At 42.7% G+C, this 23319-nt stretch overlaps 1 protein-coding gene across 2 annotated transcripts in view; it reads left to right on the top strand.

Annotated features, from left to right (window-relative positions):
* Nucleotides 1-2016: 2016 nt before the first annotated feature.
* Nucleotides 2017-23319, top strand: part of LOC118095070 (scavenger receptor cysteine-rich domain-containing protein DMBT1) — a 36881-nt gene continuing 15578 nt past the window's right edge. The window contains exons 1-6 of one of the 2 annotated variants that reach the window (XM_035135980.3): nt 2017-6506; nt 15352-15702; nt 16968-17273; nt 18262-18576; nt 18885-19190; nt 21715-22029. In XM_035135980.3, coding sequence (XP_034991871.1) covers nt 6413-6506; nt 15352-15702; nt 16968-17273; nt 18262-18576; nt 18885-19190; nt 21715-22029 — 1687 coding nt within the window. In that variant the 5' untranslated portion in view covers nt 2017-6412. The other variant, XM_035135982.3, reaches the window with a different exon arrangement.

Below are 23319 nucleotides of genomic sequence, written 5' to 3'. Positions count from 1 at the left end.
TTTTTTTTAAAAAAGAAGTCGACTTCCGGTAGCAGGAAATAACAAATCTGGCAGCCACTAGTAACATTCAAGACAAAGGTCTTAGAACACTCCCAGACTGCTAGAATTAAAAGGGAGAGGGAGTAAAGCAAAGTAAAGTGAAACAGACTTTGATCGCTGTCTACAATAGGGCTGCCAAATTAGGAAAGACACGCGAACAAAATGCCTTTGCGGCCAAACTAGACATGACATTGCACACATAATTTTCCCTTTATGGTGTTATATTTATAAGGGGGAGGGCTAGGGCCTGTGCTTCTGCTGCTTTCCAATGCCACCTAACCCTCACTAACCCCCACACCCCACTGCCAACCCCAACTCCCTTCCTTTACACTTCACACAAACCTCCATATCCTCACAGCTCCTTCAAGTTCCCTCATATTTGCACAGCACTTCTGTGTGTCTCCAGATCCTGCCTTATTCCACCCTCTGCTCTTAAAACCTCCCTTCTCATTCCCTCCCCTCCCCTCCCCAGACCTCATGCAAACCCAGGACTGTGGCTCAGTACTACAAATCCTCCAAGGCAGACTGTTTCATGACAGCTATACATTTTTATGTATATAGGAAGAAATGGCAGCTATACAGGGACGACCCAGATAAGACAGGGATCGTTGCCAGACAGAGGGTCTTTAAAAACAAAAAAAATCTAGAGGAGCAGGGCTACCTAGGAACTATGTTGGGGACCCCAGACTTAAGTACAAACCCAGATCCTCCAGAGGAAGAGGTTTTCAGGGCCACAAACAATAGTACACATGCATCTGCTTTCTAGTTTTGCGCTGCATGAGAAAGTGTCCCTTCTCCAGAAGTTATGAAAGCTGAGGCTTGCTCAATGTTTCAGAGAACCATCCATTCCGTTCAGGGGGAAACATTGCTGATAGTGCAAAGTAAATTGAGGTCTTGTGTCAAAGATGGAACTTTCATTTATGAAAAGAGAAGTAGACGTGACATTCGTCATTGAGTTTGCCTTTATTGAGATGTTACTGGGTTTGTTTGTATTTCTTTAAAAAAACAGTCAAAGGAACACAAATGCAACTAGGCAAGTAGGCAAGGATTCTTCCTGCTTTGAAATGGTATGGACCCCTTTGGGGCAGTAGGTTTTTAAGCCAGTCTTGCTTACCACTTGCTTTCCACAGTTAGGGAATTCAATATACAGAGAGATTCATAAGAAACTGAGTTTATTTTTAAACCTTTGGAATAATTAATTTGATTATTCATTACTCTAATTTGATGTCCATCCATATGTTGCTATCTCATTTAGGGAGCTGTCCTATGTTCCCCTTGAGGATAGCTGAGGGGCCCTAGGACACTGTAGACTTGCCTTGCCATGGGCGGTCAATGGGTGCAACTACTTGTTAATCACACAGGCATCTTCATGGCCCTGGTGGTACCTTTCATGATCTGTGGTGCACATTCTAGCTGAGCTTCTAATATACGTATAATTAAGAATTCCCAAGAATTTTCGAGAGACTTGGTTCTCTTGATTTGCTTTAATCCAATCACTTATTTGAGGTGAATTTCCCTTTTCTGGAGTGGATTACCCATTTGCCTATATATTGAATTAGATAGCACTTTTGTCTTCATTCCTAATTGCTTCAACAACACATCTTGCACCAGGTCCTGGGTATTACTTAAAACTAAGCCCAGCGTCACCACTGCTCAGATTAACTGTTCTAGGGCATAGTTCTTTAGGGAATTTAGAACTGGTATGTCTTTGTTGTGACTGGAACACATGGGTAGCCAGTTTATGTGAGAGTAATTGTAGTCATTCTGTCAAAGAAATAAACAACTATCGGACTTTTAGAAGACATCTGAAGGTAGCCCTGTTTAGGGAAGTTTTAATGTTTGAAGTTTTATTCTGGGTGGGGTATAAATAATAAATTTATTATTATGATTATTACTACTACTACTACTAATAATAATAATAATAATAATGCATTTGCTTTCTTGGATGCCTCATTTATTTCTTTTTTCATTTCCATTTCACACTGACCATTTTGGTCATGGAGATGATAACACATATCCGGTACTAAATTACTTTTGGGGCCCAGTGCCACTACTACCCACAACAATTCTGTGCAGGAATCTGCCCTTTGGGGATTTTTAGCTTGTTGGACTCTGTCCTCTGTGACATGCAGAACAACATCACCTGCCCTTCCTGTAGAGCTTGTGTCCAGAGATAAGCCTGTCCCAGTGGTTCTCTCCAGCTTTCCTTCAAACTTACATCAAAAGTGCCTGAATGCTGTTGCTGTCAGAGCATGTTTGTGGTGATACAGAATCGGTATCAGCTATGTTGACTGCAACCCTTGATTTAGGGTTGTATGTTAAGATGCGGACAAATTTGGATTCAGTAGGCTGAAAAACATTTAAAAACTCAAGCTAACAAATTCCACTCAGCCTCAAATCTTGGGAAATAATCTGTCTACATGTCTTTCTGCCAGGGTAAACAAAAAGCAATTATTTGTTCAGAATTAGGAAATTTCTCACTTCCTGTCCCATCCCCATACAAATCTTTTCTTTTCTTTTCCACTGAAAAAAGATACTTGTCTACATTGCATTTTTAGCTGAAATTTGCACAATACTCTGTGAACAGCTTAGGATATGTCTGTTCCTAGCTGATTTCCTGTTTTGTATAGAACTACTAAATGCCATACAGATCTTAGGTTGACCCAAACTTAAGTCATGATGAGGAAGCACTATATTCAATAATTGCAGATTCATCATAATCCACTCTTAAGGGAACAATAATTGCAAAGTCAGGAACATCTAGTGCATTAAAAAAAATACATGTCACTGGTTAGACACATTTGTCAAATATATATATCCGTGAAATATACTGCAGAAAGTAACATACTAGCAGGCATTATCTGATGTTTCTGAGTTTTGCTGTTTGGTGCCTACTGATTTTACTTTATTTGTTTTTTTCTGGAGTTTTAGCATTTCAACAGTGCAGGAGTGGAGGGCTGTTTCCTGGTCCTGTTGGTGTGAATAGGAATGTGTTTCTCTCATTCTGTAAGAGATTGAACTGGGTGTTTCCTGCAACTAAAGCATACATCTTTGATAGAGTTGCAAGTTAGGCAGATAACTGAAATGCCATGGACAATAGTATACTGTAACTTCAGCAAAGCATTTGACTATGTCTCCCATGAGTCTCCTCCTTGAGCGTCTTTGCCTGGCTGGAATGGGTCCTTAAATTCCAGTTCATACTGTGAGAGAAGAAGGGCAAACTGTTGACTAGGATTGGGCTTTGCCAAAGCATTTGCACACGTCCCTTTCATGTGATAGTTGAGAGAACCAGCTTCCTCCTGTTGGGCAATTCCCTCTGCCATGTTTGTGCATGATTTGAAAGTTAGAGTTGTTGTTTTTTGACTTGCTTCTGCAAACAAATGCCTCGATCGCCAAGAGTTCCCTGTTTGATCACACCGCTTCAAAAATGTCAACATGTTCGTGTTTAAAGCACTTTGGCTGGCACTGAGTTCTCTCATCATCCCATAAGCTATGGATACAAAGGAAGAAGAAGAAGAAGAAGAAGAAGAAGAAGAAGAAGAAGAAGAAGAAGAAGAAGAAGAAGAAGAAGAAGAAGAGTAGTTTGGATTTGATATCCTGCTTTATCACTACCCTAAGGAGTCTCAAAGCGGTTAACATTCTTCTTTCCCTTCCTCCCCCACAACAAACACTCTGTGAGGTGAGTGGGGCTGAGAGACTTCAGAGAAGTGTGACTAGCCCAAGGTCACCCAGCAGCTGCATGTGGAGGAGCGGAGATGCGAACCCGGTTACCCAGATTACGAGTCTACCGCTCTTAACCACTACACCACACTTTTTCTGAGGAAGGTCTCACTGGTCAATGAATGTGTGCATGAATGAGTAAGTGAATGAATTAACAGCTGCTTGTGTTTTGGTCCCCCTCAAGCAGATGAACTAATTCACCCCTTCATTCCTTATGCATTTACTTTTCTGTAATTTTATCTTTTTTATTAAAATATCATGATGTGGATATACAGTGGTACCTCGGTTTAAGAACAGCCCTGTTTATGAACTATTCGGTTTACGAACTCCGCAAAACCGGAAGTAGTGTCCCGGTTTGCGAACTTTACCTCAGTCTAAGAACGGAATCCGAACGGTGGAAGAGAACCGGCAGCAGGAAGCCTCATTAGGGAAAGCGCACCTTGGTTTAAGAATGGTTTCGGTTTAAGAATGGACTTCCGGAACAGATTAAGTTCATAAACCAAGGTACCACACATGCTGGTGGTGTTGATAAATGTATATTCTGCCTTTCTACAAGGACAGGAGGCAGCTTACACAACATCAACACAATCAATCTGAAGAAGTGTACATGCACACAAAAGCTCATACCAATGACAACCTTAGTTGGTCTCTAAGGTGCTACTGGAAGGAATTTTTTAAATTTTGTTTCAACATCAACGCAGTACATGCAAAAATAAAAATATACCCTAAAAAGAAAGCAAACAAGTAAAACCAAAAAGAGTTAAAAAGAAGCAATGAAAAGCAAGCGTTTTAAAAGCAGATCACACAACTGACTATTAGAAATCATAGGACTGTATTGTCCTCCCCTCCTTTGGCTCACGTTTTATCCTTCAAAATATGCAAGCAAATAGTTTGCTTCAATATCACAGCAATCTACATTCATTTTGCATTGCACTACATCCAATATTTAAAAAGTGGTGCTCACCCTCCAAAGAAGAAAAGGAAGAGAACACCCTCTATCAACCTAATTTGTGTGGGAGAAGGAGTATGCTGTTCTTTAAGATACACACTAGTGTTTTACAAGAGATATGCAAATGAAATGTAATCAGCTGGTGTGCCTGAAAGAAATGGTTCAGGCTGTAGTTTTCTCTTCCTAGCTCCCCCAGAAGCAAGTAATAAGGGATGGGGATAAATTGATTTAAGTTTTCATTCGAATCTGAATCTATCAAATTTGCACTTTCTGAAACAACATGAGAACCAAAAACACAAACGTCCTTCAAAATTCACCTATACTGTATGTGAATTTTGTGATGCATTCTCCCATCAGTTTTTACAAAAATGCAACTCTTAGGAGAAAGTGTGCAGACAAAGTGAAAATAACATTAAAAATGCATTATATGAGTTGAAATTACTTTACAAAAATATGTGCATCAATCAGAACAGCATACAAACATGTGTTTATGAGGAGAAATTCACACAAAAATGCTGAATAGTTTTCATGAGGCTTTAACAACAATAAAAATAGATTGCAGATTGCTGCAGAAATGTGGAGAGCTGAATTTAAGGCTGGAAAAACAAGAAACAGAGAGGTGAAAATAACAGATCCTTCTATCCATGGTCAGGGGGCATACTGGAGTTGGCAGTCAGCAGGACCAAGAGCCAAAAGCCAGTAGGGAGATCCCTTTTGTTGCTCTCCTTCCCTCTCTGTCTGTCTGTCTGCCACCACTTCCCCTCTTTTCCCCATCCTCTCTCTTCCTAAGCAACCAGCACAGGGAGCACTTGGCTTCTGAGCAGGTTGCCAAGAAATGGACTTCACTTTCTTAGTGCCCCACATGGAAATGTAGTTGGTTGGTGGTTCTCCACACTTTTCCTAGAAAACCCCACTGGGTCTCCTAAGTTTCAAAGACAGCACAACTTGTAGTGGAGATGACTGAAGGTTATTGAGTGAATGAATGGGTGAGTAAGGAACAGGAAGCATCTTGGTCCATTGGTCCATCCAGCTCAGTGTTATCTACACTAACTGGCAGAAGTTCTCCAGGGTTTCAGACACAGGCCTTTCCCACCCCAGCCTGAAGATGCTACAGCTTGATCCTCGGATCTTCTTACAAAGCAAATGATCTTCCACCGCTGAGCTGCAGTCTTAATATGGAGCAATACTAACTGAATAAGGACCATCACAACTCCTCATTCTCTGGATATTGCTATATATTGATTCCTCATTCCTCAAAGTATGGCACGTGTTATTTCCTAGAGAGAGAAAGGCACCCTTCAGAAGCTCAGAGGCACCTGTGACATTCCTTCACATATTCCATAAAGGATCCCTGACACTAGCAACGGGGCTGAGACTTGACTCAAACAAAGCCCCAACAATACACTCAGGGTTCAGCTATAAAGAGCCTTGAGAAAAATTAGCCATTTGAGGGAACTGAAAGTTGTTTAACAATGTCGAAATGGTAAAAACAGCAGTGTCAGCTGTCAGCCAAGTTACACTGGATTATGCTCCTCCCTCTCAGTTTTCACTAGCCCCTTCCGAGCATTTTGCCTCCCAACCTTTGCCCGTGGCATTGACCTGTGTGTGCATCTCATCAGGACAAGCTGCAGCCCAAACGTTTGGGATCTGAGTACTCCATTCAAGTGAAAAACCTCCTCTCACCTAGTTGAGTCCCTAGGACCTATGGCTGCCTGCACTCTCCCCTTTTCGGGGAACTCTCTAGGAAGATGGCTGGGACAGGTGGTGATGGTTCTTATTCTCTTGGTATCTCTTTGGGGTGAGTTGAGCCTTCTCGTCTCTTTTAAGTTGCATATTAGCAAATGGGTGCCGGCAACTCTTTCTGTCACTGCTGTTGTTCCACCATCAGTGCCTACAGAATCCCACTGCTTGGTTGTTAAAGATCCCACTAGAGCAGCAGTGGCTAGAAGATGGTTGCAAGGGGAATGATGACCCACTGGACTAATTCTGGTGGACCATATGGTGCCTGCTGGTTGCTGGAGCTCTTGGAAAGAAAGATGAAGTAGGTAGCTTTTTGTCTGATTCAGCAAACCTGATAGGGTGAGAAGAAGTTGGATTGTGGTCTACTTTTGGCTGGTCTGGTGTCTGATAGTTACAGGGGTTCTTGCAAAGAATGTTTGACTTGATAAATGAAGCTTTTTTGTACTTAAGCACAAATCAATATTCTGGATTCAGGAGCGCTTAGTTATACCCAGCTATTAAGAGATCTTGAGTATATAACCTGGCTTTTTGCAAGTCAGCCCTCTCCAGGTTTAGTCTTGATCTTATTTCAGGATAAGTGAAAAACAAACTGATGGGTATCTGATCATGTGCAGCGTGCACCACTAATTAACTTTCTCTCCTGTAGGATTCAGATAGAGCCTTCATTAAGTGCTGCTGCTAGAAATTGAAAACTAGAACATGTTCATTTTATCTCCAGTTGTTATAGAAAGGGAGACTGTAGATTAGTATGAGGAAAAGTAACTTGTGCAAGTCGTTCATAGGGTGGCTACATGTCCTTACAGATGACATTCTTTTCTTTGAAGAGCTGCCAGAAGACAGCTCTTGATCTAAAGGTGCCCTCTATCTAAACAGTCACCCAATGCAAGTTTGGTTTGAAATTAAAGAACCATAGGAAAGCAGCATTTAGTATCTGAACAGAGTGCTTTAATTGTGCAGATCAATTTTCCCAGCCTAAACCAACCGATTTCTCAATCCAAACGATTTCTCAATCCAACCAGAAACATTATCAGAGAAAACATTTCCCAAATTAGGATTTGGTTGACAGATGACAACGTTTACTAGTGAAACAAATATTCAGGTTTCCAATTTTATTTGCACATTGCTTGGAGAGTTCTAGATCAAGAGGTTTACAAATTTTCTAAATAAATCAATTTTCTAACCTGAATTTGCTAGTATGTGATTGAATCCCACTCCAAAACAGTAGCATGTCCTTATTGTGTAGGGCAGGTTTTCAAATCTTTAAGCCTGGCTTTTACAGACAATTAACAAAACAGGGTCTACTTGAGAAACAATGAAAAATTCACAGTAGCCTGCAGTCTGCAATGGATGCAATTAAAGTTAGTAATCTCCTAAACCCATATTCACCCAACTCATCACTTTTAGCTTCTTTCCTCTTCCAGTTGTCAAGTGACCAAATTCCAAACACTTTCATTTCATGCTCTTCTCAATCCCTACCCACTTAAACTAACATTTCCTGCTCCAAGCAATCTCCTCCTCACTCTACTCCAAATAACATCCTCTTCAAATATCCCCAATGTATTTGAGAAATATGCTCCTCAAATGTCTTTTTAACATACTTATTGTGTGCTTGCATTTATTTTGCCAAAGGTTTGGTTTTTTTTTGTCATTTTCTGAGATTTAGCCTCTCAATCAATCAATCAATCAATCATTTATTGTGTTTGACTAAAAGCCATTGCAAATTCAATTACAGATCCAGCAAGTCAATTGAAACCTGTTAAAAGAAATCCAGAGATATCCTGGTGAAACTCGGAAAATTAGAATATTGTCAAAAAGTGCATTTATTTGCAGTAATGCAACTTATTATTTTTCTTTTAATTTTTACAAATGCTATCTTTTGGAAATTCCACAGTAATAAAACAAATACTAGTTACAATAATACAAAAATAAACAAAAATAAACATTGCTATTACATTTCATTAATTAGTACATTCCATTTATAATTGAACCACCTAACGACAATTATAATTACAACAAATAAAGGCTTGACATATTTTGCTTTGTATGTCATGCAGCTATTTCATATATTGGTTTCACCTTTTAAGTTGCATTACTGAAATAAATGCAGTTTTCGACGATATTCTAATTTTCCGAGTTTCACAACAAGTCAAATTAATGAATCGCCTGCACATTCTACAGCATTGTCTTTTTCCCAGGCACATTATGAGAGCAGCATAATAACCAGACTGTAGAACGGTAATGGGATAAAATCAGGCCATTTCTTTATTGACAGCAGCAGGCAAGGCAAGGGTTGGCATGGCATTGGGTCCCAGGATCAGTTCACGATTCCACAAGCCCCATGTTGATGGAATGGATCCTCTGGGTTTGGGTCACTCCAAACCTGTACAATGGGAGTCATCCAGTGTTGAGTCTTGCCATGGTGCAAGTCAAGCAAGAAAGTTCTCACTGGCGGACCAGGGTGCAGATTCCAATACCAAACCCACGCTTGGGTTTGCCATGGTCAATGCTCCCCTCAGATCCCTTATGGAGGTCCCCCTATACAGTGTTGATCCTGAGCAATGCCATTTCTGCCCTCAGACAAACAATGTTCTTCTGCCTAACAAAGAAAAACCATAATTTCACTGAGGGTAAGGTGAAAAAAACAACCCCAACCAAGTGCCAATCAGAGAAAAAAAAGTTCCTTTCTGGCCCTGTCAACCAGAGACTCAGAATTGCTCAGTGAAGGCTCTAACCTGAGGGTGGGCAGATGGGAAGCTCTAAAAACAAAATGGCTGTGAGCTCCAGCAGAAGCAGCCTTATATATGCTTTTCCCTTCCCTCTTCAGCAAGGGCTCATGGGACAGCTTTTTCCCATGAGCCCATCACACAGAGAAGATACTGGTCAAAACCTTGCCCAATGGAGTATATAATGGGCAAGATTTTCTACCTCACTTACCCCACAAATGCAAAGTCTTAAATGGATTTAGCCTCTTCCCAGACCAACCATCTGTGTCTGGTCAAGCCTTCTGACAAATCAATGTTCCAGACATTGGCAAACTATGTCTCACATGGTAAAGCATCAGAAGACTTCCAGTAATGGGCTATAACAAATCTGTCAGCCGCTAGTAACATTTAGACTGGGTTTCTGGGACACTTGCTGGGATAGAAATAAGGAACACCACACCATCAGAATGGAATCAGATCAGGCCACAACTTTATTGACTACAGATAAAAAGGTCTAGCATAGGCAATGGGTAACCATTTACTTCTGGCCAGCCTGCCACAAATGACATCAAGGGGAAACCCAGCTGCAGGGATTGCTATGACTTAACATCAAATAGTAGGATCCCCACAGGAGAGCACTGTGGCCCAGGCCCCCGACTGGACATATGGACAGAAGCAACTCCTTCCCAGATCCCTTTAATGGGATAGCCTTGTTCATGTGGGGGAGGCAGAAGCTACAACCTCCTCTCCATCCAAGACTAAGGTCGCCCAATGCCTAAACCACCAAAGTTGTGACGAATGCTATGAGGTAGGCAAAACCCTTCAGACCAGTGCAAATTTGTCTGATGGGCGAATTCAAACCCGACCCTGAATACCATTGCCATAGCAAGGCCAAAGCTGTTAGGAAAGTATTGTTGGGTTGGTTGATTCAACGAGGAGAACCAGGTGTCAGGACGAGGCACCTTAAATCTCCAGGGAGCAGACCTGAGGGAAACCTAACTGCTCTGTCAGGACATGTGGAAAGGATCTAGGAGTTTTGGTAGACCACAAACTTGACATGAGTCAACAGTGTGATGCAGCTGCTAAAAAAGCCAATGCAATTCTGGGCTGCATCAATAGGAGTATAGCATCTAGATCAAGGGAAGTAATAATACTACTGTATTCTGCTCTGGTCAGACCTCACCTGGAGTACTGTGTCCAGTTCTGGGCACCACAGTTCAAGAAGAATACTGACAAGCTGGAACGTGTCCAGAAGAGGGCAACCAAAATGGTCAAAGGCCTGGAAACGATGCCTTATGAGGAACGGCTTAGGGAGCTGGGTATGTTTAGCCTGGAGAAGAGAAGGTTAAGGGGTGAAATGATAGCCATGTTCAAATATATAAAAGGATGTCATATAGAGAAGGGAGAAATGTTGTTTTCTGCTGCTCCAGAGAAGTGGACACGGAGCAATGGATTCAAACTACAAGAAAGAAGATTCCACCTAAACATTAGGAAGAACTTCCTGACAGTAAGAGCTGTTCGGCAGTGGAATTTGCTACCAAGTAGTGTGGTGGAGTCTCCTTCTTTGGAGGTCTTTAAGCAGAGGCTTGACAGGCATATGTCAAGAATGCTTTGATGGTGTTTCCTGCTTGGCAGGGGGTTGGACTGGATGGCCCTTGTGGTCTTGTCCAACTCTATGATTCTATGATTCTTTGATTCTATGACATCCCCCAAGGGCAGTCATACAGGGAGGACCCAGATAAGACCGGGGTCATTGCCAGAGGGAGGGTTTTTAAAAAAACAAAACAATCTGGAGGAAGAGGGCTACCCAGGACCTATGTTGAGGACTCCAAACTTAAAGGTACAAATCCAGATCCTCCAGAGGAAGAGGTTCTCAGGGCCAGAAACAATTATACACCTGCAGCTGCTTTCTAACAGGGAGTGGAAGGCTTCAGGGGTGTAGAGAAGAGCAATCAACTCTTGTCCCCTTATGCAAGGTGGGGAAGAGGGAGCTCACCATTGCACTAAAGCTTTCTGGGTTTGCTACTAGTTGTTAGCAGGGTTTCAGAGCAAGGTCTCTCATAGATCATATCAGCCAGTGAGATATGCTCATCTTTTTCTAGTTTCGCGCTGCATGAGAAAGTGTCCTTTGTCCAGAGGTTATGAAATCTGAGGCTTGCTCAATGTTTCAGAGAACCATCTATTTTGTTCGAAAAAGAACAATGCTGATAGTGCAAAGTTTTTTGAGATGTTGCTGGGTTTGTTTGTCATCAACATCAAAAAAACTTTGCATTTGTGTTCCTATGACTATATATATATATAGTCATAGGAACATAAATGCAAGTTGGTAAGAATTATTCCTACTTTGAAACGGTATGGGCCCATTTGGGCAGTAAACTTATAAACCAATCTTGCTTACCGCAGAAGAGGTTAGGAAATTCAATATGCAGAGAGGTTCCTAAGGAACTGAGTTTATTTTCAAACCTTTGGAATAATTAATTTGATTGCTCATTATTCTAATTTGATGTCTATCCATGTGTTGCTATCTCATTTAGGGAGCTGTCCTTTGTTCCGTTGAAGGATAGCTGGGGTCCCGTAGGACAGTATGGACTTGCCTTGCCATGGGTAGGCAGTGGCCAGAGGCCTTCTCAGGGTGGTGGAGTAAATCTCTGTTGGTGCTTTTCTATGCATGTAGAATCAGAAATGGGAGCAGGACAGAAGAGGCCATGAATCTGCCTTCCCTTTTTCCAGACTGGCCCCAGACAGGTTGTGAAAAGATGTCTGACCTAGAGCCATTGCTGTGAAATCCCTCCAATTGTCATCAGTGGCAGGAATTTTTGAGAATGGATGGAAAAGAGTAAAGGCTGCCTCCTCACACACCACCTGACCTAGCTGGTATGAGCCATTGCAACTCTGGATGTTGTGGTGGTCCTGCAGTAATTTTTCCCCCCAACCAGGAAGCTGTTTGGATTGCTCTGCCCATTGATCAACCTATTGGGGGGGGGAACCTCCCTGATTTTCCTTGCTTAAACTCTGCATTATTTTCAAGATGTCTGTCTTTTGCCAGTATTTATCCATAGCATCCTCATATTTGTCATCTTTCAATATTTTAAAGCTAGAGAGTTTGAAAGATCAAGAAGTAGGCAGACAATTGAAGGAAAGAACTCAACCAAAGAGTAAAACTTAGTTGACTACCACCCCATGCCTTTGCAGATTTTTTTGTTGCAGTTTGGACTATATACAGTATATGTGACTGGCAGAGGCACATATTGGCTAAAACCCATTAGAGTACAGTGGTACCTCGGTTTTCGAACGTCTCTGCTGACAAACATTTCAGAACTCGGACGCCGTAAACCCAGAAGTAGATGCTTCAGTTTTCGAACACTTTTCAGAAGTCCAACATGCCACATGGCTTCCATATTGAGTTTTCCATAAGAAAATTATTCTGGGAGTAAATGCTTTGGTTTTTGAACGTTTTGGAACTTGAACGGTCTTCCGGAACAGATTATGTTCAAAAACTGAGGTACCACTGCAAGCCAAGGCAGCCTGAGGGAAGCCTGTCATAACCACTGCTGGGAGGCAAGCTGAGGAGAAGACAGAAAAAATAAGAGGGAAGGTGGTTCCACCACCACCATGGAAGGGGGCTAGGCAGGCAGGAATTCACCTGTGAGGGGTGAGAGCAAGTGAGCAGGTGGGTGAGCTGAGGCAGCCTCTGGGGAACTTGCTGTAGCTGCTGCTGCATTGGGAGCTAAGATGACGGTAGGGTCAGAAAGGCATCAGGAAGGGGGCTAGGCAGGCAGCAATTCTCTTGGATAAAAATACCTCTGCTGCACAGAAAATGCTTCCCAAGATGGGCATCACCTGTTCCCCCCTCCATAGCACTTCAATTATATATCATCTTTTATATACACGTGTGTGTGTGTGTGTGTGTGTGTGTGTGTGTGCAAATTGGACTTCAGAATAGAAGCAAAAGAGAGTGAGAGAGAGAGATAAGTGGAAAGTTAAGTTGTCTCTCTCTCTTTCTGTGTGTGTGTGTGTGTGTGTGAGAGAGAGAGAGAGAGAGAGAGAGAGAGAGAGAGAGAGAGAGAGAGAGAGAGGTGTGTATTTGTGAATGAGAGAAAAGAGGGGGGGTATGTATGCATGCATGTTTGTCTGAGAAGGAGGAAGAGATGTGGTGTGTGTGTGTGTGTGTGTGTGTGTGTGTGTGTGTGTGTGTGTAAGAGCGCTAGAACGTCAAGGGGAAGTAGTGTACCAAGAGAGAATTCCTTGAATACAGGAAGGAAAGTTGGGTGTACCATGTTAGATTGGCACAAAGTAGTCAAATGATTCATGATAGCAGGAAGCAGGGGAGAAGTGGGGTGTACCAAGGTTACAAAATCACAGTGGGAAGGGCTAGTGGGTCTGTACCAAATAGGAATTTGGCTGGGGGAAGGGGTTCCCAAGTAGGGAAATAAGAAGAAGTGGTATACCGATTGTGAATCACCAGTAAGGGAGGGAGGGGGAGGGGAAGCTGTCTGCGGACAAACGCTGGCTCCCTCGGCCTATAGAGCGAGATGAGCGCCGCAACCCCAAAGTCGGACACGACTGGACCTGATGGTGTGGGGCCCCTTTACCTTTACCTTTTACTGGAAAAGTAGATACAGTAATGGCATAGTGTGGACAAATGCCAAATGTTTATGTTCTGTGCTTTGGAGACGAATACTGTGACCTCTGCTGATGTCAGAGTGTAACTGTCAAAGTTCGAAGCCTTGTGCTGTTAATATGTTGCAAGCTTCTTTAGCAGCAGTTGCTTGTTGACAGTTTATCATCGAAGGTGGGGGCAGAGCGAGAATCTTGGGTCAGGTAGAATTAATTTTGATTGGTCTGGGAAACAACAGACTCCGATTAGTTTTGGTCCATGAACACAGGACAGTTAACTGTCCATTGGAAGAAATGGTGTCAGTTGAGAAAGTCAGTTGATGAGGGATTTGGGAGGTGAAAATCAGAGAAAACTGAGTTGGATATCTGAGGCCTGAGTATTAAGCTATTATTCCCTGGTGCCAAAATTTCTTTTTTATTATTATTATTTATTATTATTATTATTATTGAATTTCATTTATTAAAAGACTGAGAAAAGAAGAAAGGAAAAAAGCGAGTGAATGAAAATTTTTTGTTACAGTACCATCCTTTAATATACAGATGTGCATATTCTTATTATCCTAGTACACATACGGTATAATTATCAATAACTCAGTATATTCTTCCATAGTACTAGTTACAGGTAGGTATATTCTGTGTAAACTCATTCTGAATATATATTCTGTGTAAACTTATTCTAAATGTCATTGTATTTATCCAAAGAAAGCCTGCGTCTATAAGTTGTCAATATATGAATCGTGCAGAAACTTCACTTTGTTGGTGAAAGTCAGCTAAAGTCAGCTAAGTTAAGACCATTTCATTTTCCTGATGTTTCCTTGCCTAATAATTTTCATGTAATGTGTGATCAAAGCTGCTTCTGCAAACCCAGCAGAAGTTCTATGTTCGTTGCTGCCAGGAAAAAAAAAGTCCATTTGCAACCCTCTTAACCCCAAAAAATCATGGAATGAAATTTGGGGCCGTATTCTGAGCACACAGTTCTTTCCCACCAATTTCAGGGGTGAATTGCAGAGAAACAGAAGCACACATGTGTCACACGCCACCCACTGGTGAGAATGAAATTTAGTGCAACATGGTATACCGATCAAAAAGACATCAGTCCACAATGCAACAGGAAATGCAGTGTAAAAGGAATGTTGTAGAATGGGACAGAAGCACTAGCATTATAACCAGGGAAACTAATGGAATAATCCTCAGGTCTGAATGCTGAGAGACAGACAGACAGACAAACAGACAGACAGACAGACAGACAGACAGACAGACAGACAGACAGACAGACAGACAGACAGACAAGCTCAGCTAGGTTAAAAGAAAGAGAGATATAAACAATAAATCAATCAATCAAATCATTGCTATTCATCTCATTGCGTAGTAACACTCCTCCTGCCAGCCAACTGCTCGCTACTGCTACAACACCTTATTTATTTTGAAACAGTGGGGAAGGTGTGACTAACTGAAGGGAAATATATTTTGGAGCACAATCTGGATCATTTGACTGGGAAATAAAAATTAAAGTAAAAGTTGAAGTGAAGTCAATTTAAAATTAATTAAAATGGCTAATCCACTTTCTGAAACTTGTGTACCTAGGTGGTAGAGCTTGGAGTTCACCTCCTGAAGAACCAGCCCAAGCTGAGATCAGGTTGGTGAATGGTTCGAGTCGCTGCAGTGGGAGAGTCGAGGTGCTCCATAATGGAGAGTGGGGCACTGTTTGTGATGACAGCTGGGGCATCGAGGAAGCCAGAGTAGTATGTCGGCAACTGGGCTGTGCAGCTGCAATATCAGCCCACCGTGAAGCATATTTTGGCAGAGGAGTTGGTCGCATCTGGCTAGATGAACTCAGATGCACAGGGACAGAATCAGGCCTCAGTCAATGCCCAGCAAGGGCTTGGGGAGACAATGACTGCCATCACGGAGAAGATGCTGGCGTTATTTGCTCAGGTAGGTTATTCAGCAAGGTAAATACATGTCCTTGATCAGATGTGCATCCCTACATGCCCATGGAAGTGTGAATTTCAAAATTTGTGTTCTAGAGTCACAGCACTCATGGGGATGCTGCAGTGAAATGCCGGATAGCAATCAAATGCAGAGTCCAATCTGGGTAAAAAAGTAGAATTGCATTTATTGTTACAAAAGCAAAATGCGGTTAATGAGTGTGATTAAAATGAAAGGTGCCTGAGACCTTTCTCATCATGCAGCTATAGGGATAGGATGCATGGTCTGTACCCCCCTGAGCACAGGCACCATCTTTGATTTAAACCATGTATTTTGTAATCTAGACGTATATTTTGCCTTGAATCAAGTCTGCAGCTTTATGTAAGTAAACAATCATTTTATATTGTTACATTACAGACTTCTGTGTTGCTATTTTATTTATAGAGGGATAAATAAAGGGGAAGATCCAGTCCCCAAAGGCATCCTGGATAAATATTAGAAAGCTGCACAGCTTTGTCCCAAGTGTCCATGTTAATGCTGCAAAGGGTGGTGTGTGTGTGTGTGTGTGTGTATGTAACACATGAAGCCATTGACTCCACCTCACCCCCTTAGTCATAAGGTGGTGAGGATGGTTACCTTTTTTGCCTTCAAAATGTAAACACTTTCCCACTTCCTCTTTCAGCTCTATGTGCTTTTCAAGGTTCAGATTAATTCTAATGAGTCTCATTTTTACCCAGACCCCTTGGGCAGTGAGGTTTGCATGCATTCTCTCTCTCTCTCTTTCTCTTTCTCTTTCTCTCTAACTCTTATGAGAGGGCTCTGATCTGGGGAGGGTGGAAATAAGTGATTGGGGTGGGGGAGTCACACCCACAGCATTTATTCAATATAACAAATTTGCCATGGACCTAGAAAGGTTGATAACCCTTGAGTTACTTCATGGAGGGGATATGTCAGTCAGGGATGGTTAAAAATGGCAGATAGAAACCAAACAACAGTGTCCACTGGTGATGCTATGTCTCTAGAACTCTGGGAACACACCAAAGAAAATGGATTCCATCAGCACTCCGTGTTCAACATGCACAAGGAATCTGATGGGCTACTGACAAAGGTGAAATACTGAAAGGATCATTGGTTTTGCTGAGAAGGTGAATTATTATGTTTGCATGTGATTTAAAATGTTGCTGTCAGTTTAAAAAAAACAAAAAAAAAACTCCAGACCTTAAAGGCCTGCTACTTTAGTGTTTTCCTTTTTCCCTTTTCTCTCTAAACAGAGGTGAGACTGGTGGGTGGTTCGTCTTCATGTACTGGCAGGGTCGAGTTGCTTCATAACCAAAGATGGGGAACAGTGTGTGACAATGGATGGGACTTAGCTGATGCCCATGTTGTGTGCCGCGAAGTGGGTTGTGGAGCTGCTCTAAAAGCAACACTTGCAGCTAAATTTGGACAGGGATCTGGCCCCATCTGGATGGATCAAGTGAATTGTACAGGGGATGAAGACAGTCTAAGGAAATGTCCGCCAAAAACGTTGACAGAACACACCTGTGCCCATAGCAAGGATGCTGGTGTGGAGTGTGAAGGTAATAATCTATGGACTTGTACAACTAAGGAACTATGAAAATTAAAAATAATAATCACATACTCTGCCCCCCAGCCTGTAGAATATATATTTCAGCTACTCATTTAACCATGGGAAAGTAGTGCCTAGTCTAGAACTAGTGGCCAAATGACATATAAGCTTAACAGCATCATTCTTCCAAAGTTTCCTATTAATTCTGTCATAGAAAAAAACAAACATGTTTTTAAAGCTATGAATTGGTTTACTTACAAACCTTCCTTAGGTCACTCTCATGTGCTTTTTCATAAAGCAGTCAGATAGCTTGCACAGGCAGTAAAATGTAGCTTGGTTACAAAATGGCAAAAGCTCCTAAACTATTGGCATAGGGAAATGCTAATTTCGGACTCCATTTTGGTCTGAAACAAAAGAGGCTGGTGAAAGCCATGTGGCTAAGCTAGAGCAATCAGCTCATATGTCCTCACACACCAAAAACACAGGTAGACTGAAGGAAACAAAGACTTAATTGTCCATTTTATCCCAAGGTGAGGGGAAGTGACATAGCTAAGTCTGGCTTTAACTTCTTTGTGCATTAATTAGACTTAAGCATTTGGTTATATGAGGCTGGTTATTCCGCACTCATTACAGGCTTGCTCCTCAAATCTAAATGGGTACCAGAATGAAGGGCAAAGGGTGGCTGGCCTATCTTAATTAGCTTTTTACACTTGCTGATTCCAGGAAATTCGTTTCTATTACACCCCTTAATTCACACAGGCCTGGCTTAACACTCCAAGCATTGATTAAATGCCAACATATACCAGATCCAGGAATTTAGGGAAATACAGTACTCACAAACTCTGGCACCCACAAACTCATAACACAGTGCATATCTGTAGGCATCCCACAGAATCAAAATAAGATTGTGGTAGTAGCAGAGGACAGGGAATTAGTTATGCATGAAACTAACTCAAAAAAGTTTGTCCATTATTTCTCAATGTTTTCCTCCTCCTCAGAACCCCCTGAGCTCAGATTAATGAATGGCCCCAATCACTGTTCTGGGAGAGTTGAGATCCTGCACGATAAACTCTGGGGGACCATATGTGATGACGAATGGGACTTTGATGACGCTGCGGTCGTGTGTAGTTATCTCGGCTGTGGAACTCCTATATCAGCCCCACGAGGTTCTCGTTTTGGAGCAGGAACTGGTCCCATCTGGCTGGATGGTGTTAACTGTACAGGGTCAGAGACTGCCATCAGCAAATGCCAAGCAAAAGACTGGGGAGTACATGATTGCACCCATACAGAAGATGCCGGTGTTGTATGCGCAGGTAAGGCACACTTCCCCCCCCCCCCCAATCAGAAATGAAGCAAAAAGCATGGGAGGTTATTATTGTTCAACTATTTTGTATTAGTGGATAACCCTGGCCAATAAGAGTCCAACAAGTCTGTACTTCACAGAATGGGATCATAGAGTGGGGAGAGGGTCTCTTGTAAATCATCTAATCCAAACCTATGCTTACTTCCCCCCACCCCAAGGTATTTCAGTGATATTCTCCACCTATTCTTGTGACAGGGTGCTCAAGGAATTCTTTGCGGGATTACTCTTTTGGTGTTTTAACTCTTTTTGTCCCACCAGAGCTCCGCCTAGTAGATGGCACAAGTCGCTGCTCAGGGCGGGTCGAGGTGTATCACAACAAGCAGTGGGGAACAATTTGTGGTTCTGATTGGGATATGAATGATGCCCACGTCGTGTGCAGGGAACTGGACTGTGGACAACCTGTAACGGTGTCAGGCAGCGCACAGTTTGGCCAGGGATCTGGTACCATCTGGCTAGACAGAGTTAACTGCACAGGAAAAGAAGCAGCTCTGAGTGAATGCCAAAAAAGACCCTGGGGAGAGCATACCTGCGACCACAGAAGGGATGCAAGTGTGGAGTGCTCAGGTAATTTTGTACTATCTGATGTAATCCGTCAAAGCAGTGCAAGTCCTAGAGAACAAGTTCAAATCCATTCTTCATTACAGTCAGGTACTCTACCAAGCCAAATTATCTAGATGAAAGCTCTGAAGGAAGTAGGTTGTGGCCTTAAAAATGGCAGAAGTGTTTGGCAATCACCCTGAAAGACAATGTGAGTACAGTCATACCTCAGTTTAAGTACACCTCGGTTTGAGTACTTTCAGTTTAAGTACTCCATGGACTGTCTGGAACGGATTAATCCACTTTCCATTATTTTCAATGGGAAAGTTCGCTTCAGGTTAAGTACGCTTCAGGTTAAGTACAGATTTCCAGAACCAATTACACTCATACTTTGGGTTAAGTACGCTTCAGGTTGAGTACTCTGCAGACCTGTCTGGAACGGATTAATCCACTTTCCATTACTTTCAATGGGAAAGTTCGCTTCAGGATAAGTACAGACTTCCGGGACCAATTGTGTACTTAAACCGAGGTACCACTGTATTTAAAACAGTGCCAGTTCCACCAAAAGCAACCGCAAACTTCAGCTTCTTTCCACCTTCCTACCAGCCAGTGGCAAGGACTAGCTAGACTGAAACTTCCATAATTGTTTTCTTCAGTCTTTGCCCTAGAAGGGGTGCCTGGGAGAACAATAGCTCCTAGCAGCAAGCCATTAAAAACCATCAACACTCCAGCATCTTCTAGTCTTCAGTGTCGACTGAAGACTTTTCTTTTGAGCCACTAGCAAAATGAAAGCCTTAAAATGTAGCACACTTCAAGTCGAGGGTGGGGAACTTTCAATGTGTGGGCTTAACTGGGTCTGCTAGGTCTCCCCAACCATGCCCACATGTCCTACACCTGATTTCATATCTGACATCAGGTGCCACGTAGGTTCAACACAACCTGGTTCAGTTGAAATAGTGTTTCAGAACCCTATAGAAAGTGCTCTTCATGGGTTGTCACAATTATTATTATCAATTAAATCTGTTGGTCACTTTTTCTTGCCCAAGGCAACTCAAAGCAACTTACAACCAAACAACACCGCCACCCCCCATTCATTAAAGCCAAGGTTGGAATACATTTAAGATATCCCACCCACTTCTAAACGACCACAGATAGTTTGAGGCCAAAGGCTAAGTTATAGAGGAAAGTTTTTGGCCTTGATGATGATGATACAACAACAATAATTTTGATTATTTATACACCGCCTATCTGGCTGCGTTACCCAGCCACTCTGAGTAGCTTCCAACACCTATAAAAACATAATAAAATATCAAACATTAAAAGCTTCCTGATGCAGGGCTGCCTTCAGGTGTCTTCTAAATGTTGTGTAGTTCTTTATCTCCTTGACATCTGATGGAGGGTGTTACACATGGTAGGCGCCACTACCGAGAAGGCCCTCTGCCTCGTTCCCTGTAACTTCACTGATCGCAGTGAGGGAACTACCAGAAAGCCCTCGGAGCTGAATATCAGTGTCCAGGCTGAACGATGTGGGTGGAGATGCTCCTTCAGGTATACAGGGCCAAAGCCGCTTAGGGCTTTAAAGGTCAGCACCAACACATTGAATTGTGCTCAGAAATGTACTGGGAGCCAGTGTAGATATATAATGATGGTGCTAGGAGAGCCTTCCACAAGACTGCCAAGGTCTTCACAAAGTCCAGTGATCAGCTGATTGTCAGGACTTGCAAAGGAAAGACCCTTGCAAAGCCCTCTGCAAGTCCTAGTGATTAGCTGATTGTTGGTGCGTTTCCCATCTGTCAAACTTAGACTCAGTGGCGGAGCTTCATGCTCCGGCACTGGGGGGCGGAGAGCAGGTGGGGTGGGGCTGGCATGCATACCGGGGTGTGGTGCAGCACCCGCAGGGGCGTGGTGTGTGTCCTGGGGGTGTGGCACACCGCCTGTGAGGGCATGGCGCCCAGCATGGGCCGGGGGGCAGCCACAATGGCACCCCACCAGGATCGCACTGCTGGGGGTGGTGCACTCCCTCCACACTCCTCTTCCTCCGCCAGTGCTTAGACTGCAGGGGATGGGGGAAATAATGAGCTGGACAACCAACCAGATACAAGTCCCTTTTGCTAACAGCTGATAAAGCATCTGCAGTGAACAGAACGTTCCATATATTCACAACCCTTTAAGAAGTCACATGTTATATGAAGATATAACAGCTTGCCTAAGGCTACCACTTAGCTACTACACATAAGTCTGGGGAAAATCAGCCAATCTTTTCCAGTTGAGCCTAGACATCAGCTGTTTGAACCACTATTTGTCCTTTTGGAGACAAATAATAGGGTTTCAGATTTCCAGAAGCCAACCAGCCAAGCTAAAGACACAGTTGTAAAGGAGAGAACCTCTTGTTCACATAGTTACAGAGATGACCAGAGCCATGTACTGCACCTGCATTGCTTTCACAATGATCAGTTACACACTGGGTGGATTGCCGCAAATGGGAACAAAGGCAAGGGAGGTTGGGGAACTGGAAGGTGGAAAAAAATAACCATGCCTTTGACTGTTTCAGACCCCAATGAGATCAGACTGGTGAATGGTACAAGTCGCTGTGCTGGGAGAGTTGAGGTGCTCCACAACCAGCAGTGGGGGACAGTGTGTGATGATGGCTGGGATCTGAACAGTGCCCAAGTTGTGTGCAAGGAACTTGGCTGTGGAGTAGCCTTGGGGGCTCCCCGGGGAGCTCAGTTTGGAAGAGGTGAAGGCAACATCTGGCTGGATGATGTCAAATGTAAAGGGACAGAAGCTGCCCTCAGAGACTGCCGCCTCAAAGCCTGGGGAGAACATAATTGCAACCATGGAGAAGATGCTGGTGCTGTGTGCTCAGGTAATGGGGAGACCTCTAGGGAGAGCCATACCATGGCCTTAGAAAGTGGCTAAAAGTGGAAGGAGCTGTTTTGTCAACAGTGGGTTTCTCCAGAGCTCTACTACTGATAATATTATAGAAGAAGAACAATCTTCAATGGATCTTTTCCCTTTCTTTCCTTTCCCCTTTCTTTCTTCTTGCCTTCCTTCCTGTCCACATCCCTCATTAGATAGGCTCAACAGGGCACCTTGCTAATTTCATCCACCCCTTTAAACTTCATCTATTTATTTATATTTTTATGGATACATACACACTCTATTTTCTGAGCACATGTTCCACAGAAGAAGTTCACAACTTAAGTAAACAAGCTCGCTATTTCAGCACTCCAGAAATCAGCTAACTTCTTGTTCATGTTTCTTTGTTCCCTGTTTTATATTCAACAGCTACACAGGAAGTTGTCCAGTTTCCAAGCAAGGAAGAGGAGAACTCTGTCTGAGACATAACCAAATGATAGATTAAAATTAGGGGTGGATAATCTTTTTTTCTCTCAGGGCTATATTCCCATGGGAATAACCTGCCAGGGTTTGCATGCAGCAGTAGGTAGAACCAAAATGGGCCGGGTTTTAGAACACTGTAGGATTGCATAACTGTCCTTCTCTTCCCCCACTAACTCTCTTCTCTTCTCTTCTCTTCTCTTCTCTTCTCTTCTCTTCTCTTCTCCTCTCTTCTCCTCTCTCTCTCTCTCTCTCTCTCTGCCTCTGTTCCACCCCATATCTATGGGCTGAGTTAAATTAGGCCAAGAACCACAAGTTCCCCACCCCTGCAATAAATGCATGGTCATATTGTAGCAGGGACCCAAAGGGCCACAATTTAGGTGATGATATAAATCCCTATAAATCTTGGAATATGCTTATATTAGAAGAGTTATGGTAACCTGATGCTTTAAAGAAACTGATGATTCAGCAAGAAGCCGTCTCTAGTGGGATAGAAGGTCAGTTAATACGCAAATCACAAAGATACAGCTCACAAGCTAAGAGCATAATTTGATACATGGTATACGTAACACAGGTTCCTAACACGCTACTAACACAATGGTGATCATGGTGAGAATCAAGGGTTTGGTAGCAATGCTTATTGCACATGCGTACTAAATTACAATGAAGTAATGATGCATTTGATTAGTTAATATTGAAATCCTTTGTTTGAAATGTTATAAAACCCCTGCCCGACCTTTGGGCGGGGTTGCAGTTTTGCGAAAAGATTCGACTTTAACCTTATTGCTTTGCAATAAACAGAATGGACTCCTAACTC

This window comes from Zootoca vivipara, chromosome 12 (assembly GCF_965207765.1).
Source record: "Zootoca vivipara chromosome 12, rZooViv2.hap1.1, whole genome shotgun sequence".
Lineage (NCBI taxonomy): Eukaryota > Metazoa > Chordata > Lepidosauria > Squamata > Lacertidae > Zootoca > Zootoca vivipara.
Note: the sequence above shows the minus strand (reverse complement) of the source record. Positions and strands in the feature narration are given on the sequence as shown.